At 43.9% G+C, this 19923-nt stretch overlaps 1 protein-coding gene across 1 annotated transcript; it reads left to right on the top strand.

Annotated features, from left to right (window-relative positions):
- Nucleotides 1–1468: 1468 nt before the first annotated feature.
- Nucleotides 1469–18422, top strand: mn1b (meningioma 1b). Its single transcript, XM_034692979.1, has 2 exons — nt 1469–6058; nt 16987–18422. The coding sequence occupies exons 1-2, from the start codon at nt 2530–2532 to the stop codon at nt 17235–17237; spliced, it is 3780 nt and encodes a 1259-aa protein (XP_034548870.1). The 5' UTR covers nt 1469–2529; the 3' UTR covers nt 17238–18422.
- The last annotated feature ends 1501 nt before the right edge of the window (nt 18423–19923 follow it).

The following is a 19923-nucleotide window of genomic DNA, read 5'->3' as shown; positions in this document are numbered from 1 at the left end:
TCATACTGACTTTTCTCCGAAGAATAACGCTGTCTTTTAATCTTTACAAGGACGCACATCCAAGGATTCCTTATGAGACTAATTTGTCTTTATTTTTGTGAAGTGGTTTGTTGCACAGAAATATTATCTGGAAGACTGCCATTAAAAAAAGAATAAAAGTATGTAAGGTTGCCTAAAACCCCTCAATAGAGAATACAAATCCACACAAAGATGCTGATACATGACCGATAGAAACAAATTTAGAATTAGGCCTGTAGAAAATAATTTTACACATACCTGAGTATAAGCACAACATTATAGATTATTTTCCTCCAGAAAAGTTTGGTTAGCTGTCTTATCAAAGCATGACAAGGGCCATACACATATCTAAAGATGACTTTTTATTAAACAGGGAGACTTCACTTTTCAACTCATGTGACCACAGTCACCCGATGCCTTTTGCATTAACTGTCTGTCTTATCTCAGGTTATTGCAAATCATAAAATTACACAGATAACATGAAGGCCTTCAGCTTATCAACCAATGAAATGAATTATCTTAAATTTGTAATTTAAAAATTTTCTGATTTAAAGACTTTCAGAAAGCTATTGATTATCGGAACCGAAGCCCAATATCATCCACATGATTTAGTTCAGATGGTCTTTTAAGGAGGATTTTTTTCTCTCCCATTGGGACTCAGATTCACACACAGATCTGGTGATTGGTCCCAAGTGTGTTAGCGGTTCACTTTAGGCTATTTGCTAGATTTATAACTTTATTACAGCATCAATATCAACTCATAAATCTAACATAGATTTCTCTGTCAGCACGTGCTTTGGATTACTTTGGTGAGGCCACGTTGTACTCCTATACTCAGCAAACATATCATCCAGGAATTTTGATTCAAACCATTATTGTTCATTTTTATATGCAGACACATATGAACAAGTTATCTTTTAACTACCATAATGCTACAGCATTGAAGTTAAAACATAAAGCAACGGAGCTGATCAATGCCAGAGTACACTTAAGTATTAGATACTGTGTAGATGAAAAGGTGTATTTCATTGAATAGTAGAATAAAGCAATATTTTTCAATTTTATTTCAAGCACTGTTATTCAGATAGGCTATAGAAAACGTAAGTTTTACATTTAACCCATGTCCGAAACGCAGTGGACTATAACTGTGCAACAATACACAAAAAGGTCATAAGATCCTTTTGGAAATATGCACTATGATCTGGGATACTGTACTCAGTTCAAATCTGATTGTGGGTTTCATTCTGAATACGTACAGCCGATGTTTTGGTCAGAACATTACATTTTAAGTGAAAGCCATTTCTGAGATCTGATTTACACACAAGGCTTCACAATCCCATTGACTCAGTGGACCACCTTAAAAGCTTTTGTCCCGCCCTCAAAGCTTTCCTTGGTCCTTCTGATTGGCTAAGACCTCCTGCATGGAAGCGGCTGTAGAAATGCAAAACTTGTTGCTGGTTCCTGTGGACGCGTTGATCTCACACAGCGCCAAGCGGCACAGCAGAGTGTGAGTGTATCTGTAAATCGCTCCCCAGTGCGCTCAGACCACAGAAGATAGAACTCGGCAAACGGAGAGGCGCACACGTTTGGAGTGAAACGCATTGAAAGGACTAAAGGCAAGGCGCTTCTCTGCAAAGCGCATGACCGGCAGCAGGACGGAGGATGCTGTCAAGCCGCTCCGTGGTGGTGGAGTGCGGGTAGTGCACACCGCGCTGCTCCGGGTTCGGGTCGCGTAAAAGGACGCTCCGATTCTCCGGTGTCTGGGCTGGAGACCCCTGTTTGTGGACTTTTATCACGCTGGACTTTTGGCTTCATGCCTGAGCAGCAGTTTTTGGGATTTTGAAGGACATTTATTCAAAGAGAGATTTTTTTTTTCTCCTGAAAGCCACTGAGGTGGTTTTAACAATACGGCTCCAATTGGACTTTTCCTTGTTTCCAGAATGGGACCTTATGCTAAAAGTCGCTCTGGGACATTTGACTTTGGACTGGAATCATGAATTAGTAGACAGAAATGGTCATATTCCCTGTTTTAACGCTCCAAGTCATCCGCGCTCTCCTTTTAAATTGCTGGTGAGGATTTTATTGTCCTGTTAAGCCTGGAGAAACGCGCACAGAAAAACTTTGAAATATAATATGTAACTCGTGCAGAGTTTTATATTTGTTTGCTTAATGAGAGACAAAAAGAAGAGCAGTTAGTTGCATATCAACACAGAAGCAGGAACGCAGTTTACGTGCGTAATTGGACACAGTCTTTTCCCCTCTCCTCTCTGCGTCCTTGGATAAGTTGAAAAACAAAAACAGTTTATCCACAACAATGAGAACTTATGTGGTGAGTTTTGACGTTTAAATCAATAGATAACGCAGTTTAATCACTTGTGTGATATAAATATTGTATTCGTTTTTTGTATATCGTTTTTTCGCTTTTTTGCTTTTTTGTGCACAGACGGAAAAACAGACAGTGTGCCGATGTCTGGCAAACTGGCCGTCATGTGGGATTGATTGCAGGGGAGTATGTTTGGGCTGGAGCAGTTTGGTTCTCAAATTAATAGCAGAAACCCTGGCCAGTCAGAGAGAAACATAAACCAACCAAGGCTGAACATGGGCTCTCATTATAAAAGCCCTGGTTTTCACGCTGGAGGCCCGCCGGGAGCCGTGGAGCCCGGCATGGGCCCTCTGAGTGAGCCGCAAATGCTCGGGCTCAATATGAATATGAACGGGGAGCAGTATGGGGGCTTTCACCCGCGGGGCCACTCGGACATGCATGCAGGTGGAGGACTTCAGCAGCAGCAGCCGCAACAAGGACCCATGCATGGATTTTTTAACAACCAGCAACCTCACCAAGGGCATCCACATGGCCATCAGCCTCACCCCCACCAACCTCACCCTCATTTCAGTGGGAATTTTGGAGGCCCAGAGCCAGGCTCATCATGCCTGCATGGTGGCAGGCTAATGGGCTACAACAACAATGGCATGGGACCACAGCAGGGCTTTGGAGAAGGATTTGATCCGCTAGCAGAGGGACAGGGAGGGGATGGCTTTCCCCAACAGCAGCAGCAGCGGCCTGGTAACATGCCCGACTTTCAGCATCATGGGCCTCCAAGTGGCAGCCATGCTGTGCCTGCTCCCTGTTTACCTCTGGACCAGTCACCTAACAGAGCAGCATCCTTTCATGGACTCCCTTCCTCCTCATCCTCATCCTCTGAGTCTCACGGTCTAGAGCCTCGGCGGATGCCCAACCAGGGAGCTGTAGAGGGATTAGAATACAACTTCCCAAGTGAGCCTCCATCTGGACATTTTGACGTTCATGTATTTTCCCCGTCAGAATCAGAATCCCAGTTACCCCATTTTGGGCCAGGAAGGCCGGTTCCTGGGGGGAATTTCCCTGGGAACCCTGGTATGCCACGGACTCCAGGTATGCAGGGCATCTCTAAGGGACACCAGCCACCTCCACCACCGCCTCAGCAGCCTCAGCATGGAGTGTTTTTTGAGCGTTTTGGAAATGGCCGGAAGGTGCCCGTGGGAATGGAGCCGGGGGTCAACGCGAGACATCCTCTCATGCAGCAGCAACAACAGGCTGGCTTGATAGCCAGACAGAACTCATGTCCCCCTGGCCTCCCCAGACCCCCTCAGGCTGAGCCCGGCTCTACTAACCCTAACATTCTGGACGGAGGGGTCATGATGCCTGGCCAACACAACCAGTTTGAATATCCCATTCACAGACTGGAAAATAGGGGGCTGAACCCCTATGGGGACCCCATGTTTAATATGCAACAGCCAGCTCCTCCTCCCTCCCAGCAGCCCCCAAACCAGAGGCTGCAACACTTTGATTCTCCTTATATGAACATGGCTAAAAGGCCCAGATTTGACTTTCCCAATGCACATGGCAGTGAAGGCTGGTGTGGTGCGATGGATAACCACCTTTCTCCCTCTGCCTACCCAGGCCTTCCTGGGGAGTTCACCCCACCTGTGAGTGAAGGTTTCCCACCAGGTCCTCTGCAGCATCCAGGGCCGGAGCAGCAGTCCCTGCAGCAGCGCCAGAATGCAGCCATGATGATCAAACAGATGGCCTCTCGAAATCAGCAGCAGAGGATGAGGCAGCCCAGCCTGCAGCAGCTGGGTCACCATGGCGATGTTCCTCCTGGCCCAATGGCTCATGGAGGCCCTGTTGGAAACATGCCTCAGCCCAACTTTGACAGGGAGAACAGTGGCAGAATGCCTAACATTGATGGGCAGAATCCTCATGTAACTCAGGAGAACTCCTGGTTCCAAGGGTCCCACCCACCAGGGGAGATGATGTCACGACGTATGGGTGGAGCAGGCAATGAATCCGGGCCTCATGACATGGGGCTGCAGCAAAATGGGGCTGGGATGATGTTTAGGCCAGGCATGGGAATGCAAGAGCCCATGAGAATACCAGGAGATGGTCATGTCCAGGCTCTCCACTCCCCGGGCATGCACTCACAGTTCAGCGGCAACATGGGCAACCTCTCGCAGATGCAGAGTCCAGGAGCGGGAGCGGGGCACCCGAATCCACCAGCAGAGAGGCGGCCAGCTGACTTTCCTGCACCTCCAATGGGAGCACAGCCACCATTTCCTTATGGAGGGGGTAACCGTCAAGGGCCCCCCCACAGTGCTCCCCAAGGGGTGAGCACCTCACCGGGGACATACCCTCCTCAGTCTGAGTTCCCCTCAGGCCAGCGGTCGTCTGTTAGCAAGCTAGGAGCTCTGTCTCTTGGGAACTTTAACAAAACCAGCTCGAAAGACAGTGTTTTTGGCCAGAGCTGCCTGGCGGCCCTTTCCACGGCCTGCCAGAACATGATAGCTAGCCTAGGGGCCCCCAATCTTAACGTAACATTCAACAAGAAGAACCAAAATGAGGGCAAGCGAAAACTGAGTCAGACAGAGCAGGACATTAATAGCAGCACATCTAATGGGACTGGCAGTGCTGGTCCTGAATATTTTCAGAGCAGCACTTCCCAGAACAGCCAGATGCCTGGCACCGGGAATAGCAACTCTAAGCCTGCAAGTCAAAGCCAGACGGTGCAGGGGGAAGCCAGTGCCCTCTCCCCAAATTTCAACATGGACGCTACCCCGTGCAGTGAGGGGAAAGCAACAACAGGGAGTGGGAGAGGGAGAGGGAGGAGAAAAAGAGACAGTGGACATGTGAGCCCTGGAATTTTTTTTTCCTCTGACAATGGTAACCCTGTTGTAAGTCCAGGCCAGCAGACCCCTTCAGCTGGCGTTGGGGAGAGGGGTGGGGGCACGCCCCATGAGAAACACCTCCAATCACCCTCTTGGGGGAAAGGAGGTGACCTAATGTTGGGGGACCAGGCTGATCTGATGTCGTCTTTGGACAGTGGCATTCAAAGTGTTGCCAAGTCTGACAGCAGCTCACCTCGAGTCGACTTTCCTGACGATGTCAGCACCCACTACGGCAATGAGGACGAGGTGTCCTCCAGCTCTGATGCAGGAGGGGCCTCCACCACAAAGCCTAACCGCAGCCCTATGCTCACCGGCTCACCCAAAATGCAGAGGGGTGACCACGGGTTGATAAATGGACAGAAGCCCCTCAGCATGGGCATCAACAATCATACTACCTCTACACCAGACAGCTACGGACTGAATGCTGGTGGGGGCACAGGGGCAGGTGGAGTGAGCCACCCGGGCACTCCTGGGGTGGAGCAGGTACGCACTCCATCCAGCACCTCTGGTCAGGATGAAATCCACCCTCTGGAGATTCTGCAGGCCCAGATCCAGCTGCAGCGGCAGCAGTTCAGTATCTCTGAGGACCAGCCCCTGGCTATGAAGAATGGCAAGAAGAATGGCGACTGTCCCTTGCAGAACGGAGACAATGAACTGGCAGGCTGCAGCCCGGATGCTGGGAAGGGCTCAATGGGCACTATTGACCTTGACACCCTGATGGCGGAGCAGCACGCCACCTGGTACGTGCCCAGTGACAAGGCCATGATGGACGGGTCAGAGGATGACAAGGCCATGGGACCATGGGAAAAAAATAAGAGCCAAAACAACAGCAAAGAAGGTAAATGAAACACTTTCATACTTCTGGTGACATTTAATCCACTTTTTCTCTCTCCCTCTGTGAGTCACTCTGACATATTGAAGACAGGCTATATCATTTAATGTAATGGGAAATATTTTGCTTGTAAATTAGTTTCTCGTCTTTTTTAAAATATCTTTATTTTAAATAAATCATGTGTAAAAACTCATACATGACAGTTAAAAGGCTTCGCTAAAGAGAACCTTTTTGTTCATGATGTGCAGCCATAAAGCAGCCGTGTCTGTTCAACTGGAGTCTTTGTGTTGTGGAGGGTACGCCTGTTGGAAAATAATACATTTACTGGTGGCAGCTTTTAAGTCTTCTCATAGAAAAAAGCGATTTATTGAGTATTTTTCTCGTTAAACTGGTCCGTATTGAAGAATGTAAAATGTGATTATCAGAATGGGCAGTTTAAATGCCTTCAGACGGAACAAAGTAAACCTTGTATGCTTTGCATTGTATTTTTCTAAGGTTCCTCATTGTTAGAGCACTTCAAAAGAGCAGCTCAAGAAAAGTAAACATTTCCTGTGGTTCTTTATCTCGGTTTTCAGGGTGAACAACTACATTGAGAAGATTAATAGCTTTTTGTGGATACGCGTTTGCACAGCGGGGTTTCCCTCGCCTTGTTACGTGTTTGTTTTTGTTATTATCAGGGGATAAAACAGAGCTGCTCTCAGTGGATTGATTTCAGATTGGCAGGACAGGATTTCAAGGATTACATAGCATGGTGAAATTAATACGGTCATTCATTTCTTTTTTTTCCGAGGTAAGTATTGTATTTGGAACTGTTTTAATACTATTTAGTTTAAAAGTCAAGTTGTCCACAGTTGAACGAGTATTTCTAATTATTAATTGAATGTAATCATTTTAAATGATCGAGTCGAGTGTAATTATCTACCTCAAACAGTGTACTTTATTTTTGGTAATTGAGTCATTAAGTACAAAAATGTTCTCAGTAAACTATGAAATCTTCTGCCCCAAAGGCACAGGAGCAGTTAGTCAAGTAGACGGAGATTTAGCCATCTGCAAATGCCTGTTAATGATTCAAAGTATTTTTTTGATACATTTTATTAAGTTTGTAGTGCGAAATCAAAATGCACATTATTAATTTTACCTAATTCAACTGCAAATATTTTTCTTTTCATAATAATAATAATAATAATAATAATATATTTTTTACATTGCTATATTTGCACCTTGGTCTTAATTCAAACAAACTGTACGCATTAATATGTATCATTACAGAAAAGGGAAAGTTGTACTCAACGTGTATGAAGATAAAAAGTCAGAGTTATGTGTGTTTTAATTAATAATTTACTCTTTCCATTTATATCAGTACTTTTTTTTCCAGTTTATTTTTCGGTTGAATATTAAAATAATAATAATTATAAAATAAATTCAATCGAACCCGTCTACGGAGTAGGTTTACGTTTGAGTTAAAACAATATATAACAACCATACCTATGCTCAATGTGGATTTATGGATATAATAAGGTTGGGATGCTTCTACGTGGGGAAAGCGCTCAGCGCGTCTCGGGCGCCTCTTTGTTCTGATCAGTGCGGGTGCAGAGAGGGGCGGGGGCGCGCGCGGAGTCTGGAGTCCAGGCGTATTGTTTATGAGAAACTGAGCACAGGGTGCCGGGGAGTAACACTAATGCCATTACTTCGGAAGAGCTCTGCATCTTACCAATAGTACTGATTCAGCATAGCCCAGATTTTAACTCAATCATTAAATACAACAAACAATGTAACCAGAGAATCTATTTCAACCACTGTTATCAAAAGTCATACAGTTCACACCATTCAGCTTTGTTGTAATTTTATTTATCATTATCACTCTCCACTGAGCCTCCCTGCTAAAATGACAATTGAAAAATCAAAAGACTTAGTGGCTTTTTTTCTATTACTCCTTTCCCCATGCTCTTTCACAAAAGAAGTATGTTTCTATTTATTCATAAAATTGACAATAAAGTTAAGAAAAACTCCAACAAACAAGCAAAACAAAACAAAAAACAGGTATTACGTAGAAGAAAAAAAGCTCCATCAAACTAGAGAGTGATAAGTGGCATCATCACTTTTGATATTGATTAATGAGTTTTCTTCTGAGTCAGAAACCCAACACTGATAAGCATCCAGCCACTCACCCTGTTGCTCTGACTGTTTTAATTACTCTGGCACTGATGGAGCATTTAACAATGAAAATGAGCTAAAACAGCAGCTATTTAAAAGCAAAATACTGTCCTTTCTGCTCCCTTTCCTTTCCCATCCTCTCTTTCTTTCTGTCTTCTCTCCTCCTCCTCCTTTCCTCCTCTCCTCTCCTCTCCTCTCATCTCCTCTCGTCTCTCAGCCCTCCCTGCATGGACACGAGGCATGCAGCTCGGGAGCGATCGATAGCTAGTTAGCACAAATCACGGCTCCTGACAGTTTCTCATTTGAGTGCTTCAGACAGCAGGGATGAAAAAAAGGGTGGAGGTGTATTTGGGAGGGGAGGGGGATTTTGAGATTGAATCTGATGCTTAGGCTACACAGAAGGGAGCAAAATAACATAATAATTTAAGATAAGTCATAGCCCACAGTGCACTTCCATAAGAGCCAACATCCCACAGGATTTTCACACTGCAAAAAATGTCCTGCCCGACCCATCAGTCGACTTCTCAGTCTTGTGAACAAAACTCTGCCTGTGGGGAGATGGCGTCAGTGACACTAATGTGAAATAAATCAGGCCAATTCATTAGTCCATTAGCATTAACTGAATGTAGCTTGGAAAATCTGAAGAGATCATCATTTTCATTAGGGTGAAATTATTTATGTAATTCCAGTGACAGTGGAAATTATTTTTTTACACTTATAATGAGTAATAATAACATAATAATCATCAGCACATGATGATGTAACATATTAAGACATTTTTTTGCAGTGGAAAAATTCCCAGGGGTTTCATTAGTCTAAATCCTATACTAAGTTTTTCTAATATGGTGGAGTGAATATATTTAAATTTTCCACTGCAAAAAACGTATTTTGTTCTGACAGTATAATTTACATAAATATGCCTTATTTGGCTGTCATAGAAATGTTATTGAGTTCTGCAGATAATTTTCCTTTTATTTCCTTCGTCCTCACATTATCAGGTTAATTATCAGAAGCAGTCATAATTACATTAACAGAGACGCATACATTCTTATCGTAGAAATGGAAAAACAAAGGGAAACACTTTTCTGATTATTTTTTATACTTACAATTCTTACTTACATACTTACCTTTCCTTTTAAAACTTGAACACAAGTTGAACACTTAGTTTGAGGTTGTTGAACTTTATCCAGAATGTGTCTAAAACAGGATTTTATGGGGAGTTAAGGTTTTAATCCCCAGGACTCTTACAAGGTGAATTTGCAGTTTTTAAATAAGAGTTGTTTCTCTGTCGCATAGAAAGCAGATTTTAACCTAATTAGAATGTAAAAAGGTTGATCAGGTGTGTCTTTGTGGTTTACCTCAGACTCATAAGATTTCACTGATTAAATGAGCCGGGGGTCAAAGGTCAGTTTGGCTGTATGAGGTGAATGTCTCCATCCCCTGTTGCAGCTTCACTATAGGGGCAGAATGTGACTAAGTGTGGAAATATTTGCTGGGAGCACTCATCATCTTGTTGCTTAGTGTGTTTGTATTTTAGTGCAATGTGTAAGTGAGAATATATGAGTCACAAATCATACCAGAATCAAAACAGTGCAGACACTTCATGTTATTCTCTAGCTGAATGTTTGATTGTGCAACAAGTAAGCAACACAAGTTAACCTAAGCTTATAGCTGATGTCAGTTCACCCAGTGCATCCCAGCTCCCTTTGAGTCTGTTTAAAGTGATGCGTGCTGCACTAATGGCCCCCTTTGGACCCCATGTTTGGCCCTCTCTCTCTCAGTGGCAGCATGTAGCTCAGGTTTTTCACTGTAGCACTGTTGTACACTGCGTCTCCTTCTCCCAAGAAGTTGAGGTGCAAACAAGTAACTCTCCTTGTGTGCTGTCAGTTAATATTATTTCCCCTTTTTAGAAAAAAAAGTAACTCTCTTCCTCTTCTTCTCTCCTCTGTATATCTTAGCCAGAAGCTGACCGTTCGTTTGGAAACTCATGCAAAGTCTTGATAACAGGCCACCAGCAGACGTAGGAAGTGATGCAGTTATTTTTATTTTTACTTTTTGCGACATGCACTTTTTTTTTATCAGCTCAGTTAAAACACTTCACAGTTGACCCTGTGGAATAGTTTCACTCCTCCCTCTCAGTAATCAGCCCATAAACAGCTCTAATAATGATCAAATCTCTCTCACTCTGACTTTGACAGGTTGGAAAAAAAAAAGAAGCAGAACCTGCATCTTATCACGCCAGCTAGAAAGCACTTAAATCCGCAGAAAGAGCCGTATTGATATTCCACCATGGAGCACACGGTCCTGTGAGACTACCTGCCTTTGACATTTTAGCACGACAACAACCCCACAAATCACACCAGTAATTTCTATTTCTAAAAAAAGACGAAAGTGATTGGCACGTGCTTGAATGTGGAAAAAACAGCTCGGGGCAGTGTGTGTTCTTTACCTGTCATTACAAGGTGTTTCATATTGACGTTCCCAACAACACACATTCAGCAAGCGCACCGCACACTTCTGTACTACAGTAATGATAATAATCATGATAATCATAGCAATTAGCATGTGTAATATTGTTTGCAAAGGTGGCAATTCGTCCTCAGGCAACTCCTGTAAGTTGACTTGGTTATTGACAGGTTCATCAGGGTTTGACAAACAGCTAGTTTAGGTGTGTAGTGCATCTTTTTACAACAAAAATACATGATTTAAAAACTAGATCAGTGCCTTTTAAACGCACGTCCTCCTGTTCAAAATGTGCAGCAGGAAAATAAGGCACTTTTGTTTTTTTGTGACTGTATGTGACGTAAGTTTGTGACGAAGAGCAGGTTTTGTAGACACTGCAACTTGATCATGTGGATTTGTCAGCTGTAGACATAAAGTTTGATTTATTTCGACTCGGTGTCACACTCACGGCTTCAGCCCCCTGATCTCAGGTGTCTCACTCGGTGGAACACGCACACTTAATTCTAATGTGTTGAAAATATTTAAGAGTATTTACTTGACTTGTAAATAGTGCAGGGCTGAAAAAACACCCATCATGCATTTAAAGTGCCTGGAATTTAAGTCGCCTGTTTGTGTTTGTTTATGAGTGTGTGGTGTTGCTTACATGCACATTTGTGTGTGTGTGTGTGCGTTTGAGTGAGTGAGCGTGTGTACTCTCTGTTCCTGGGCTTTTGCACAACATTGAGCACTGGTGACAGTTAAAGGAAGCCTGTTAAAGAAGCGTGTTTGTGACTGATGAAGGGAGAAAAAAGATGAACAAAAGGTGTCAGGCCTTTTTTCCTTTGCTGGATTTTCAAGTCTTCAAAATAGCAGCTCATCCGGTGTTTTGTTTTCCCTGGGGAAGGGTGTTAGAATAAAATAAAACTTGCCTCAGCATGTGGTAAATGTTCTTCTTGGATGCAGTAGGGAATGGAAAGCCAAATTTATCTGGGAGATGCACAGAATGAGGAGTCTCAAACCTTCGATCGTGGATGTATGTGACATGCCTCCAAATGTCCATCGTCTTGTTGAATGACTTCACGGCAGAGGAGAAAAAATGCAGCAGTTTGATATAGAAGGTGTCCTGGGTTCATATGTTGCCTGGGATATAAGTACACCTTTTACAGGGTGTGTGTGTTAGCGTGTGTTTTTTCAGGTTTTCAGAGGTGTAGACGTTGTCACACTGCCAGCAGCGGTTATGTTATTAGACACACAGGTAGTCGTCAGGCGCCTTTAATTTGTATTGAGGAATTGACAAATGAGTTATGACACTGGAGCAGTTTCTCCTGGGAGACAGAAGTCGAGACTGATGGAGTGAACGAGAAAGTCAGAGAGATAGTGCGACGTTTTTTTTTTCTCAGAGAACGTGTAGTTTCACTCATGAGGCGAGGGGCTGTGGAGTAGTTTCCATTTGCGTTTGAGAAAGAGAAAATTATTCAGTTTGTCATGTAACATTTTTTTATCACTCTCTATGACTTCTGTTTATTTTTCCTGTCATTGACCTATATATCCTCTCTCTATTAAATACACCACCACTTTAAAATATTATTAATAAAACAGCAAAAGACTAAATATCAATAAATCAAATTAGACGTTTAATTACTCGGATAAAAATAATCTGTTTACACACTTTTCAGAATTAACTCTAACCTTTATAATAATTATTGTCAAAATAAAAGCCCCTGTCAGAGGTGCCTCTAATCTGAAAAGTGCCGCTGTTTCAATGCATGTCTGACCTTTCCCAAAACGGTGAAAAAAACTGGAAACAAAGTGTGCCGCACTGTGCTACACAAAATAGAGACAGCGAAGTAGATCAATATGTCACCGACTTGGATGACATGCTGGACAGGTCCTGGACATGGTTGTGAGTTATGAAGGAGGCACTAAATCACTTCCCATGTTCTGATTTGTGTCTGGTTTCCTAAGCACTTCTCGTGGCCAGAGGGGGAGGTGTGCGTGGATGTGTATAAATGTGTGTGTGAGGGGATGGGAATGGGTGTGTTGCTGCTGGAGAAAAGGTAACAAATGCTGGGGGCAATGCCTGCCTGGGCAAGTTTTTTTTCCCTTTATGTTGCAGGCCAGAGAACAGAGAGGAAATTCAAACCAAAATAACCCCTGTGCCCTTGCCTGAGAAATGTGCCCCCTCACCTCCTCCACCTCCCCCCCTGCTCCCTCCAGATATCCTCCCTGCTCTGAGGGAAAGGTCACAGAACGGCAATTGGGTGGTGTTGGAGGGTGCGGGCAGCCGAACTTGCCCAGGGCCTCTACCCACCTCAGGGCAGGAGATACCTGTGACAACACTTCTGTTAGTTCTGAAATGTTTTATTCAGACTCTCCTTTACATAACTGCACTGAAGGGATGTTATTTAGTTTTCTTGGTGTCCCAGATTTTTTTTAGCAACAACCTGCATGACATTTCTGAGACAAGTATGATGAACTTCATCGTATTAAAGCCAGGAAAGATCTTTTTTTCTCTATAACCTGTTCTCTTAAAAATCAAACCTTTTTCTCTCCCCTTATTTCTGAATTCCCACTTTTCCTCCCTGGATTGTGACGGCAGTTTTGTGCTGACAAAGACAGAACCCCTCACACCAGGCCATGGTGCTAGTTGTTATGCGAAAGGAATCTGACCTGATGTCACACACTGTCATAGGAGTGCAGGCCTTTGGGTGTTTTTGTCAGTGAGCAGAGCCTTCTGATTGGGCTGGTTTGTGTTCAGAGAAGAAGGGGTCACGCCCTCGGGAGCACGAGGTTAAAGGTGAAGTGTCGTCATGGAAGTATAGAGCTTGGGATAGAAAGGGCAGAGGCCTGCCGCATGGGATTCTGGGGCCTGGGAAATCAATGTGACGGCTCTGAGGAAACTGGCACCAGAAAGGAGCTTTGAGGTTTTCTGATCTTTTAAAGATTAGATTGAATTTAGCTTCTTTTCTATTTTACTGATACACAAATATTCAAACTATAATGCCATTCTCAAAGATTGTCCTTATTATCAACTGTGCTGTTGCTTTTACAGCTAATTGAAAAAGTAATTCCACATTTCTCACACTCCTTTTTTTTAACAGCTAGAAAATATGGCCCCAAAGCAGCCATTGTTTACCTCCCTGCATGGCTGCGTGTGTGTCGAGTGTGTGTGCTTCTGACATGTAAACCCGTGTCAGGCCGTCAGCTCGCAGACACATTGGTGTCATCCAGACAAGCCGAGCTGTGCGTTCTGCTCCCAGCCTTCATGGCATTCGAAGCTCCACTCATCTCTGTAAATCGTCTCTGGCTTTGTGTGTGAGACGCCTCCAAAACCCCGCTGTTATGCGTGTGTGTGTGTGTGTGCTCTGTATTTGGGAATGTGTGTGTAAGCAGCGTCACCAGGCACTAAATAACAAAGTACAGCACTTGGGGCGAGAGATGTAGCGATATAAGAGCATCACATTAGATTCAGTATTTACTTAACACATCAGTGTGGTAATCTGTTCTGGCTGTAATGTGGTTAAGGATATTTAGGTGTGTTTGTGGCTCGGCGCAGCTGCTCGTGCTGTTACTGTTCCCTTTTTTTATTAGGTATTTTCCCCCTCGCTTGTTGATGCTAAGCACTCGTTCCCCTCAGATGAATAGGCTATTATTGAGATATTACCGTGGATATGATTTCTGCGTAAGTCAATGAACAGCCATAACAAGATAGATCTTATTATATATATATAAAAAAAGATTTCCCTGCTTGTAAAATGTCATGGTGATTTGGGACTTGTGTGATGTAGAATTTCACACCGCTGTTTCCACTCTTGAGCGAATATGCTGTCATGGATGATGGTTACAATTTAAGGGCAGTGTCTGGATTTTCCATAAAAACCACATCCTTTGAATCCCCTTTGGTTACCGTGTAATGCTAGGTGATATTTTAATCCTGTGGTGGTCAAATGTTTGGCATATTTTACAAGAAATGAACTTCACATGCCCAATGCTGCTTATTGAAACAAACAGCGATCAGTCAATTCAAAGGGACTGCAGGCCTTTACCTTGAAGTAGTGGTTCAAAAATTTACAGCTTAAAATTCATGTTTTTATGCACTTTTTATGTTGTTCACAAATGTGTGAATAAAACTATTTTTTAATAAAAACTTAAAACTTAAAATCTAAAAAACTATCAGTAAGAAAATACAATTTGTAACAGTGATATAAATGTTGTTTAGTCAGTGTTATTTCTACTCTTGTCCTTGTTTTGAAGCTAACTGATGTACCTTGCTGAGGCTGTGTGTCTGCATGCACGTCGTTATGTATTTGGCTGTGTGTTATCGCGTGCACATGTGGAGCAGCAGCTGAGGGCTGGTGTGTGTACGGCAGCGGCGGCAGCAGTGGCTGTTGTGTGTTTCTGGCCGTGCGTGTTGTCAGTTCTCTGTGTGTCAGCAGTGAGCCAGGGGAACGCTTGGCTGCCTATTCAGGCCGGTGCGGACCCTGCTGTGCCCAGCTAGCATGAGCTGCCGGCGGGTGCTGGAGGGCACACAGCGCTCCGAAGAGAGAGTGTGAGTGGGTGGGGTGGAGGAGAGGGATGTGTGTGTATCTATGTGTGTGTGGTGGGGGGTGATTCTGGCAGGGGGTGGGGGATCGGCCATGCTGAGGTGTATGACTGGACCCTCTGGCAAATGTTAGATCCTGTCACCGCCGCCACCAACACTGCTCTAAATCCTTATTTCGTCCCCCCTCCCCCCACACATGCTCAGCCCCCACTCACACCACGACTCCAGCCCTTTGGAGGGAGATGGAGAGAGAGACAGACAGAAATTCACAGAGACCAGCAGTCAAAGGGACGAAACAGGGAACAACGGGGAGGCTTGGCTGCCTGACCTTTTACCAAATCCCCCCACTTTTCCATTCCAGTGGTCGCAGCCCAGACAGGCTGGGGGGCAAGCCTGCCTCAGTGCCTGCATGTCTGCCTCTCTTGGTTGTCCTAGCTGCTCTGGTCTGGATCGGCCTGAGCTGGCGTCCCTGGATGTGTTTTGTTGACACTGTGTCACTGCTGCCCCAGGGTTTGAGAAATCAGAGGAGGAGAAATGAAAACAAGTTAAAAAATGTTCAAGAGAAATACGAGCTGAAAAGACAAAAACAGGGCTGCGGATGATGTGGTGGTCCGCGCTCTGCTTCTCTTTACTCTCAGGTGAGCAGCAGACTGACTGCAGTGTTGTGATCTGCAGCCTCTGTGCCGTCGCTTCTGTCGTCTATCACAGCCTCTCTCTCCTCTGACACATGTAACTCAGCTTGTCAGAGCTGTTTCCTACCTGTCTCTACACTCAGGCTCCTAGATGTCCCTGCACCTTAAAGCTGTATGTCTGATCCTTTCACCAGCCACACGGAGCAGGGTGGTGCTGTGTTTTATTGGTGAAGAAATGGGAGAATAATCAGACTGATTTTAGTGAAGGATCCATAAACTTTCTCAGTGCTTTAGGCTTCCTTGGAGGCAAAACCCACAGCACAAGATGCAACAATTCTGTCATAACACACAGCCCTGCTATTAACTCTTTCCTTGTTACTGTGTTTCTCTTTTCCTGCTTGTACGTTGTCTTCATAAAAAATTGTCTTCATTTCCACCCTTCAAGGATTCTGCAGTCTGTGTCCCAGCAGATGAAGTGTGATGCTGTGCTTTTATGTATAGTTTAGCCAAGCACTTCCCGTCCTCGTCAATCTTCCCCTCAAATAATTTCTTTCCGTTACACAGCACGGAGTGATTTTTCTCCATATGTGAAGCATGCGTCTCAGCCGTCAGCGTTACTTCTGTGGCACAGCAGATTTTTTATTTGACTTGTAATCAACCTGTGTATGGATTTTCCATAGGATTGGTGCAGCCATTTCATATGAGGCGCCACACCTTGGTGACACAGGGTCGATACCGTGGCATGGTCATTATACCAGTAAATTGGGTCAAGCAGGGTTAAAGGCCAGTATTCTCTACGCCCTTTGACCCTCTGACCGAGGGTCAGGCAGGAGCGCTTTAGATTTGCACGCCTGGCTGGGAGAGAAAGTGTGTGTTTGTGCGTATGTGTGTGTTTTCACGTGTGTATATTGGGCATGAAGAGGAGGAGTGTGAGCAGAGGAAGCTTTGCTCACAGCCTCCGTTTCAGGTCGCTTTGATGAAGAGGTGGAATAGTGTTGAATTAATTTCACAGTGCAGATTTAGAGTGGGATGTGAAAATGACACTGGTTTAATTAAAAGTGTGTGTTTTAAAATGCTTCATCTGCATCAGAGAATGTCTCTTATTTAAGTTGTTTTTCATCTTTTTCTGAATTATTAATCTTAACCTCTCTGTTTGTCTGCAGAATCTGAGCTGACCCAGAGTAAGGCTGGAGCCGGGGCCCCAGGAACTGGAGGAGGAGGAGGAGGAGGAGGAGGAGGAGGAGGAGGAGGAGGAGGAGGGAGCAACGGAGGGAACCACCTGCAGTGCCTGTCCGTCCACTGCACAGACGAGCTGGGGGACAGTAAGGGCCGAGGGGGGCCCGTCTCATCCTGGCGCTCGCTCCACTCTGATATCTCCAACCGGTTCGGGACATTCGTGGCCGCACTGACTTGAACAAAAAAAAAAGCAGGACGAAGGAAACAAACTTGCGGATGAGACGAAGAAAAAGCTTCAGAGACAAATAACGATGATGAGGGTGATAAGGATGAAAAGGTGTCGCGAGCAGCTCCTGCCTGTTCGGGGACAGAAAGACATTGACACTCATAAATGCAAACATGACCATACACACCTACTCACATACACACATGCACACATGCTAATACCATGTCTTTTCTGATACATGCAGTCACACATGAGGACTCTCTCATACACACACACAGCTGGACTTTACAGCGTGGGCGCTACTCAACAATGCCCACATCTGGAAAACCTCAAATCAATACTTTTTGTTTTCTTTTATTTTCTTTGTGGAAGAAAAATAAAGAAATGTCAAAGGTGGAGAACACAAAACGAGAAGAAGCGGAAGAAGAGATATTCTGTTGTCAGTGGCTCTGATTGTATACCAGTGTTGAGTCCCATGACCTCATAATCAGCTCTCAAGCGTCCATTTTTGACACCTGTACTGCTTGTTTTGCTCTAAATTTACAATCTCCTGATAAATGCAGTTACAGATTTATTTTGCCCCTTATTCAAATGTTACAGACTGTTTGGTGTGAACACACTGAGAGGCAGAAATAGAGGAAGAAAGGGTGAACATGCATGAATGTAACTCAATCCTTTTTTATGGAAACTCAGTAAAACCCTGTTTTTCAAGAAAAATGTACTTTCATCCCTCTAATAATTCATAATTTGGAGCAATCCTCCATTTTTTATATCACTGAGAACAACTTCCCCGATTTTTTTTCTTCCATCTTCTATATACCTCTCCTTTCCACCTTATGTGCTCAACCACTTCTATACAATTCAGCCAATGGGAACTGAAATAACGTCGGTCAAGGGATTGTTTAATAAGGGAATTGAGAAAAAAAGACTATTGGTATTGCACATGTATAATAAGAGAAAATTTGCTGTGTGTTAGGCAATCTTGTAATCTTTAAATAAAGCTTCTGTTGAATTTGAATTTCTGAAACAATAGATGGAGGACTGTGACGGCAATTTACGAACTGATTTTATGTTTTCTTTTTTGTTTTCTTTTTTTAATAATATGTAAAGTGCAGTCGTCTGTTTTCCTGCATATTGTATATATCTGTATATGTTTTATTGAGTAACTAAATAACAATAAATATGACGTTAAAGGTGGCATTTGTGTTTCTTTTGGCTTTTTCTTTAAATATTTTTTATAAATCAGAGCAGCACATCAGAAATAATCGAATAGGGCTGATTCTGGCACTAAAGGAAGAAAATTGTGCGGGTGTGTGTGTGTGTTTTTTTGTGTTTATGTGTGTGTATCCCCAGGATCATCAGTGAATTACAGAAGTGCACATGGTGTATTCAAAGTGACAGATATGACAGGGGAGTTGTGGGCTGATGCACAATACCTGACAAGCATGCAGGAGCCTGCAAAATATTAAAGACGTAATATCAGGAGAAGTAGTAAACGTGGCTTCCTGCTGGATTAGAGCACCAACAGGATTAACGTTATGTACACTTGCACACAACCTGTGCTGCATTTGATACACATATTACAGCTGTGTCTTTATCATGCATCACAGAAATTAGTGGTGAGTGAAAAATACATCCTCAGAACAACGATTGAATTTATCTACAAATTTGATTTAAAGGAATAATGACAGAAAAACTTAAATCTTTATCTTTCATATGAATAATTAGCCATATTTTATTTTCCCTTATATCAAAATTTCTCTTATTATTCTGTTTTCTTCATCGTCTGTTGTTTTTGGCTACTCTACACCCTGCCCCCACCTTCCTTTTACACACAAACACACACACTCTAGCACACACACCTCCCCTCTCTCCACTCCCCAGGCCCTCTTTGGCTCACCTGCTCTTTATTGGCCATCTGCATGGATGCTTAATGCTAATCAATAACTCCCCTGTGTGCCAGCTCTGAGGTGGAGACGTCAATGCTACCTAACAGGGCTAGTGATCAACCGGCATCACTGCTGTCTAAGGTACACACTCGCGCGCGCGCACACACACACACACACACACACACACACACACACACACACACACACACACACACACACACACACACAGAGAGAAACTGGAGCTCCCTGCAGGACCCTGTCTGTGTTATTCAGGTGTGTTTGTGCTTGCTGCTGTACCCGCCGCCCGCTGTGTAGGATTGCAGAGCCTGTTGTGAGTGTGATGCGCACAGAGCTGCAGCGTTAGCAAACAGCAGAGACTGGTTATGTGAGAGGCTGTCATGTCACCTTTTTAGGGAGGGGGGGAGAGAGAGAGTGGGAGACGGCTGGGGAATAAATGCTGATTACACTGCTCACTTTGAAAGCAGAGCTGGAGAGTCTCTGGTAGATTTAGTCACAGAATCGCACAAATACTGTGTGAATACTCACTTTACTCTCCTGTGTGCTCAGTTTTTGCAGTGTGCCTGGATATTTTTAGACACTTAAATTAAGCAAACATGTAAGGCACTCGGCCACGATTACACAAAGTAATTAGACCCGTCACCTCTCTATTGTTCACAGAGGACACAGTGTACAAAGCAGCAACAAGTCCATAAGTGTTGATGACACTGGTGCGACTGGTATTTGGCAACAGTGCAGACATGACTGAACATTATTTGCTTTATTCATCCAAAGGATTCTCATTTTCAGAG

This window comes from Notolabrus celidotus, chromosome 9 (genome assembly GCF_009762535.1).
Source record: "Notolabrus celidotus isolate fNotCel1 chromosome 9, fNotCel1.pri, whole genome shotgun sequence".
NCBI lineage: Eukaryota > Metazoa > Chordata > Actinopteri > Labriformes > Labridae > Notolabrus > Notolabrus celidotus.
The sequence above is the reverse complement of the archived record's forward strand: the minus strand, read 5'-3'. Positions and strand labels throughout refer to the sequence as shown.